Genomic DNA, 8,098 nt, shown 5'->3' with positions numbered 1-8,098 from the left:
AAGGTTTTTAAGGCTGATTCAAAGCTTTTTAGGGCTGATTCAATGGTTTTAAAGGCTGATTAAATGGTTTTAAGGCTGACTGAATTGTTTTTGTAAGGCTTATTCAATGGTTCAATGGTTTTTAAGGCTGATTCAAAGCTTTTTAAGGCAGGCTCATTCAAAGTTTTTTTTTAAGGCTGATTCAATGGTTTTAAGGCTGATTCAAAGTCTTTTAAGGCTGATTCAAGGATTTTTAAGGCTGATTTAAAGCTTTTTAAGGCTGATTCAAAAGTTTTTAAGGCTGATTCAATGGTTTTTAAGGCTGATTCAATGGTTTTGAAGGCTGATTCAATGGTTTTTAAGGCTGATTCAAAGCTTTTTAAGGCTGATTCAAAGTTTTTTTAAGGTTGATTCAAAGATATTTAAGGCAGATTCAATAGTTTTAAGGCTGATTCTATTGTTTTTAAGGCTGATTCAATGGTTTTTAAGGCTGATTCAAAGTCTTTTAAGGCTGATTCAAAAGTTTTTAAGGCTGATTCAATGGTTTTGAAGGCTGATTCAATGGCTTTTAAGGCTGATTCAAAGTCTTTTAAGGCTGATTCAAAGTCTTTTAAGGCTGATTCAATGGTTTTTAAGGCTGATTCAATGGTTTTTAAGGCTGATTCAAAGTCTTTTAAGGCTGATTCAAAAGTTTTTAAGGCTGATTCAATGGTTTTGAAGGCTGATTCAATTGATTTTAAGGCTGATTCAAAGTCTTTTAAGGCTGATTCAATGGTTTTGAAGGCTGATTCAATGGTTTTTAAGGCTGATTCAAAGTCTTTTAAGGCTGATTCAAAAGTTTTTAAGGCTGATTCAATGGTTTTGAAGGCTGATTCAATGGTTTTTAAGGCTGATTCAAAGCTTTTTAAGGCTGATTCAAAGTTTTTTTTAAGGTTGATTCAAAGATATTTAAGGCAGATTCAATAGTTTTAAGGCTGATTCAATTGTTTTTAAGGCTGATTCAATGGTTTTTAAGGCTGATTCAATGGTTTTAAGGCTTATTCAATGGTTCAATGGTTTTTAAGGCTGATTCAATGGTTAAGTTCTTATGTAATCTACATATTATGTGTAGTTGCACAAAACAGAATATCGCTTACAGAATAGTTTTCTATAGCATCATCGCGCTGTTGTACAGCTAATTGATGTTAGCTCAAGAACGACATGGTTAAGAAACAGATTAAAACATCACTTTATAACTTAAGTAAAATGTAATAAATTCAAAAGTGAAATTAGACTATGCCGTTGGTGGTAACGGTAATCACATGGTTAACGACTGAAATGCTAATGTAAATGGATAGTATCGTCGGATATAACAATTTATAGAACTGTACATCTTATCAGAGCAATTGCTGAGACCAGCACAGCTATTGTTGTAGCTCTTTTCAGCAGCTACTGTTACAGACTTTTCTTTAAACAATTGCTTCAGCCTTTCACCTTCTCTACATATGCTCTGCAACTCTAGTACATTTAAGCTTTCATGATCTCAGACCTTACCAAATGTTCCTGTGTTAAATCCATTTTTGTGGGTCCGTTTCTTTGCTAATTTTATCTTATGCTTCGCAGTCTGATGTCCACACATTTCACAATTGAGTTTCATGAAATCTTATTTTAATTAGACAACTTCTACAGCATTTGACCTACCCTTTTGTGCTGTCGAAAACCGTTTTATTTTCACGGGTGGAGGTTCTCAACTTTTGAATTGTATTGTTTCGTAATACACACTTATAATTCCTTCTGCCTCATATACTTGGCTAACAAACTACTGATCTGATGATATTGTTGGAATCCCAGTGACTTGTATATTCGTTCCCTGATTGTTTCTTTCGTTTCTTTAATTGTGGGAAATGCATCACCTTTGTATTAGATGTTAACAAATAGTTTTGAACTAATAATTTGGAATGACTACATGGTCGCCAATTTAGCTTGTTTGAAATCCTTCGTTCTATTTTCTCTATTTACCTACAAATCTATTTTTAGTTGGTTTTCAGTGAGGATTTCTCGAGGTTTGTTTAAAGTTTATATTCTAGCAAAGCATTCCGCTGCGTCGTAAAATATAGTGGTATTGTCTTGGTTTCTAAAATAATTTACCACTGACTAAAATTTGTCTTCAACTTTTCTTAATGACGCATTATGCACTCCTTGGAGTACCCATAGACAAATTCTAACTGAAGATATTTTTGAGAGTAACGAAACATGTCCTTGATATTTTAGATTAGTCTAAATGTGTTTTAACAATCTTGAATAAATCAATATTTTCAATGTCTTTTATGATACAATCGCCAAGACTGTTTTGCTCTTCCGTTTCAAAATCTTCACTTTTAGCAATTTTCAGCATTTAAAAGACAAAAAAGATAAGTCACAGTTGGAAAAAGAAATAAAATTCACGTTTATTTATTATATGTGGTTTATCGACGTCAAAAATAGCACCGATGTTTAGAAACTGAGTAGTGATGCTATGATATTTAACTTGTAGCGTGTGCTTCATTTTTATACGTAATTGAGTGTAGGAGTTTAGTGGCACGTGACTAATGTCATTTTTTAAAATATGTTTGTTTAGAATTGAGTTCAGGACCTCGGTTTTTCGACTGAAAATTCTGTTGTTCACCTGATTTGCATATTGTGTAAAAGTTATAAATAAGTTGTTTACTGATATTTGAGTTCAAGGGTTATACTTATTTACAAAATGTAAAATGTTTTAGAAGCAAACGTGTTTAAGAACTTTGATGGGAATATGAAGCACATCCTGCTCATGTTATTGTATCTTAGGTTTTTATATAAGGTTCTGATAAACAAAATCATTCATTCCTATTTTTATATCAGTCTTTGTGGAATCACTGTTGTGTTCAGATGTAATTAGAGAGGAATATTTTTTATTTAAATCATTCATCGGAATTATTAAAGCGCTCATATTTAAATCATTCATTAGAATTATTAAAGTGCTCATTGATTCGATTAACACTATTTTTGGACTATTGTGAATTTATTCAAAGACACTTTGGATTACATAATTGTGATATATCAAGACTATTAGCACGTCAGCACATTCAATTTTGAAACTCATTCGGAACACTATACGTTTGGATTTGTGCTAGAACTTTTATAAGTATTTGTATTAACACTACTGTAATTTCCTTTTAAAGTTTCGCTTTGTAACTTAGAAAATTAAATTATCTGTCGATTTTAATTAACTTGATAGTTTTGCTTCTTTCTGTTAAATAGTTTAAGGCCAGAGTCGCAACAGTACAAACAGGGATCATATATCTGTTCAAAGATAACTACATGAGATCATACCTAAAACGTCTCTTCAGCATTCTTGTCATTTACACTATGTTTGTAAATATCTGCATATATCTAAACTAAGCGATAGTTTTAATAACTTTCAATCATTTCTTTTTCAACAAAACAAAAGAAGGCAATAGATGTCAAAGACTAAGCACAGCCCTACTTTTAAACAAATGCTTGACAAATACAATATGTACTGGTTGCATTATTATTGGTGAATTTGTAACTAATCACACTCGTTACAATAGTCCTAATTGCACGAGCAACTAGGTAACATCCGCAAAAGTTTTAGAGGGTGATAGGTTAGACAATACTATTATAGATTTCCTCAACGATAAAGTTCTAGATCTTGATCGATTCGAATATTTTCTGTTAATCTTATCTTTACTCGAAGAAGTATAGTTATTGTTTTAAAACTTGTTTCTGCTGGCTATAAGGTATACATCAAGTAGAACCATTTCGTTTCTTATTTCGGATCAGATAAATCAAAAGAAGCATATGATATTAGGCGCTCTATGTCCAAATCATAATCACTGGCACATTCGGGATTTCTCACATTCAACCATTTACTATAGAAATCAACATACGGAACGTTTGGCGTCAAAGTTTGTAAACATTTTACATCAAGCCTATTGATGAGTCATACATTTTTGTGATTGTGGTAAATTAAAATTTTTGTCATTCATTTCTGTATGCAGTCTTTCCTTTGGCTCTGTTGTCGTCTATCATTGTTCCTGTATTTAGTTTACGCATTATGACAAAGTTCACAATATAAACTAATTTTGTAAAACTCAGAAATGTTTACACTTTGTTAACATTTTGACCATGTGTTGAAGTCCGTCTCTTTACTTACCCACATTTACTTCAAGTTATTAACTAGTAAACAAAACAGTCGAATCGTAAGTCATCTTACAAAGAAACTATGTTGAGATTGATTTTTATGTTCATTCGTTTTGCAGCATTATTTGACATAAATATGGAAGACAGAAACAACAAAAGGGAAGATGAAAATAAAGTTAACAAAAGATAGGTTCAGTAAGTACAAAAGATCCACGAAGAGTGGAACGTTGAAGACAACTTGGAAGATGTTGACATCAATATAAAAATGCAGAAGCTGACAGCTTAATAAAAGAACACTAGTCTACAGGACCACAATATCATGGACTCATGTTAAGTGAAAGAAACTGAAACATCACAGTATATGATTTGATATGCGCGGGTCTAGCTGTTTAAAGATTCGTGTTCATTTAGTCACATTATAAAATTGCTGCTTTTCCATCCAGCAGAAGAAGTTAAAGCTAACAATGAACACTCAACCAAAGTACAGCGGTAAAGTCCAAGCAGCAACGATAAAGCCGGGAATACCTTCAACGTAAGTCTGTACGAAATACAATCCAGTACTAGAAATGCTTGAGAGAGTCCATAGGCCCCCTTTTCTATTAATAAAACCATTATTTATATTGAAGAAGACAAAACGTACCTGTTTACCATCCGGCAATTAAATATGCTCTGACACTTACATACAACTTGCTTTTGAAACGTTGTGTCAATAACAGATAAATCACAACAGGAACCACGGATACTGATAAAATTGCAAAACTAATCATTCCATTTCACTTAGCCAGTTCCAAATTGACTCACTCATGGCAATATATATATATATATATATATATATATATATATATATATATATATATATATATATATATATATATATATATAACAAAGATAAAGACCCCACACATATGAATACAATTAACCACGGAAACATAAAACTCTGTTCTTCTTTGTTAATGCTACTTACGTTTACAACTGAACCACCAACAACAACGGATGTTGATGTTCAAAATCGATTGCTGGATAGAACATAAACTTTTACCTGTAAAATGATTCAAACTCAATAAATGAATGCCACAAATTGGTATATTACAATAATCTTCTTCCCTGACAATTTTCAGATCCACTTAGTAACAAAAAAGTCCTTTTCATTGAGGAGAAATGATTTTGCTTGTGTGTATATATATATATTTGTGATACATCAAGGCAGTTAAGACGTCGCCGCATTCTCGGCTCTTGGCACATTATCACATTGGATATCAGAGTTCATTCGGATCACCACGGGATTTCATTCGGAATACTCTATACTTTTGGACTAGTGATATAACTTTTGGGCTATTTGGGATTTAGGTAACAATACTTTAAGTTCCTTTTAAATTTTACTTTGTATTCTAGGGAAATGCATCATTTGTTGAATTTTACAAAAGTTGTTGGTTTTCGCTCTTTTCTGCTGCTTAGTTCAAGACCATACAGTATAAAACAAAACATTTAAGATGAACTCAAACAATCTCTTCTACTGCATCAGTAACACGAGTGAAATAATGATTGCTTTAAGTCCTAACGGATATTACGACCCGAAAAACCATTGAAGAGATAACTGTAAATGGTGATAACGAAGGAATTATTGATGTTGCATGATAGAAACACAACTCAAACGTTTTAATTCTACGATTTAACATATACACATAATTCACAACGAATTATAATGCTAAATTGTAGGGATTCATTAACCAGCAAGTTGCACAATCATCTATTGACTCACATACAGTTTAGAACGAACAACAGAAAACCCCACATTTCAAGGAACTATGCCATTAAAAATGCTTCCTTCATGGTGACTTTAATGCATTGGTAACGGCCATTAAAAACATTGCACAGGTTTGCAAATAACAGATTGTATCAGCATCAGAGATAAACATGGAAAAGGAGTCGATTTTTACAGTATATCTGTAACCCTTATTTTCGATGTAAAATAGAGTATACCACATATACAATGACTGTTAAGGTGCAACAGAAAAAAGATCCCCCTACCCAAAAAAAATAATAACCAGAAATACAGATGACATAAACAATAATATTAGTGAAATAAATTCACGATTAGGGTTCTGAAAAGAACTGACGAGGTTACACTTTTGATTGATCTGATCAAAACAAAACAAGAATAAATATTTAAAGGAATTTTATAACTAATTACAAGGTGAGATTGATCGATCTAAACGGAGTACAAAAAAGAGTACTGTATACTGGTTGAAACGAAAGAATTAGACACAGAGTATAATAGAAAAGTAGACGAAAAAAAAACTGCAGAATGTAATGAAACAGAACAAAGATAATTGACTAATTGAATATAAACAATGTAAAATCAAAACTTGTTGACTCAGTACATAAATAACCTGGGCGATTATTTTGTTTACGTGCAACCACTCAGGGATGATGTCGTGAATTGTTTAAGCGATTCTGAAGAAAACAAAGGTGAATTTTAAAACAAAGGCAACAAAAACTGAATGATTTATACCAACATTCTGATATAGACAAGTACTATCTGAATACAGCTTCCATGCGCTTGTGATTCGTATTATGTGTTTGATGCTTACAACGTATTTGACTGTAACGGTTAATTTTCCAACACCATAAATAGCATACATGTCTACGTATGGTTAATACATAACTCCTAACAAGGGGGGTCTGTAATGCTAATTCCCATTGAGGCTACAGTGACCCTATTCACTACTCATAACTCCTAACAAGCAGGAGATACTATTCCAAGAGGTTATATAACTTCATTTCAACATATCATTATATTTCACACGCCTCTAGCACTATTAAACCAGTGTCACAGACCTGTGTACTTCATGGCAATGCATTATATGTGAAAGAAAATTCGGGTTTCGTTGCCATGTACAGCGTTACCCGAGGTTGGTTGTTGTTTTTGGCCGTCGGTATGTAATATCCTGACTTAGATTTCCCAACTGGCGTTCGCATAAACCCGATTACTCCGAGTTCTATGGCCATGGATTTCACCATAATCAGGGTAGTTGTATCTCTAAATTCTCTCCGTAGTCACAATACAGAGGATTTTTTTCAGACAGCTTGATATAATTTCATATGCTACAATTGCTATTTTATAGTGGATGTTTCAGAATTTATTCTAAATTTAACAGAAAGTAGTACCTATGTCAGATAACGCCATGATATCAGACAGAATATAGTTTGTTTCAAGTTCGCCATTTTTATAGCAGAACGGATAATGTTCGAATTCTTATAATCCTTTGAGATTATTGTTGTCGAACACGTGGTTAATAATAATCTCGTACAGTAGTTATGACAAAATAATTTAATGCTGCGGTCGATGGTGACGTTGCCTTGCAGGACGATATCGGTTTGAAGGACGAACGGGTCTGCATCAAATAACGAGGCTCTCAAGGGATCCTAGGGCAGACTGGAAGGACCTGGAAAAGCGTGTGTGTTCCTTGACTATTCAACGAGAGCAATGGAACTGGAAATGCATCGTGATCATTGACTACACGCCATGAGATGCATAAATTAAGTTCCATTATTGAATCATAATATGGTTGAAAGTTTCATTTAATATCCCTATATTGGTGAAAATCAGTTATGCATGCATCGTACTTGTCTATGACCCGAACAATGTGCTAGTCCAAAACATGTACGATTCATGCATCATACAAATTCTATACATTCATCATAATGGTGATAGGTCCATGTTTGTTTATCAGTTCCATACATTTATTACATCGCTGATTTGGTCGTTTTAAGAATGATATAAATTTCCTGTAACCATTTTTAACTCTATGCGCATCATTCTGTTAAATCAATTTTTGGACTTTATGCAAACGAGTTTTGTGTCAGAATCATTTATCGTTCAACTAAATTTTAAAAAAAAGTCATTCATGAAACTTTGCTCAATATCCTCGATAGATCCAGCCCCAACCCGGCTTCA

The 8,098-nt window shown here is 33.0% G+C and overlaps 1 protein-coding gene across 1 annotated transcript in view; it reads left to right on the top strand.

Annotated features, from left to right (window-relative positions):
• Positions 1-456: 456 nt before the first annotated feature.
• The window catches only part of LOC149801480 (uncharacterized), a 22,344-nt gene continuing 14,702 nt past the window's right edge, over positions 457-8,098 (top strand). The window contains exon 1 of the mRNA XM_089956806.1: positions 457-858. Coding sequence (XP_089812932.1) covers positions 457-858 — 402 coding nt within the window. The remainder of the gene's footprint in view (positions 859-8,098) is intronic.

This window comes from Sinohyriopsis cumingii, chromosome 4 (genome assembly GCF_028554795.1).
Source record: "Sinohyriopsis cumingii isolate HCF-2022 chromosome 4, ASM2855479v2, whole genome shotgun sequence".
Taxonomy (NCBI): Eukaryota; Metazoa; Mollusca; class Bivalvia; order Unionida; family Unionidae; genus Sinohyriopsis; species Sinohyriopsis cumingii.
Note: the sequence above shows the minus strand (reverse complement) of the source record. Positions and strands in the feature narration are given on the sequence as shown.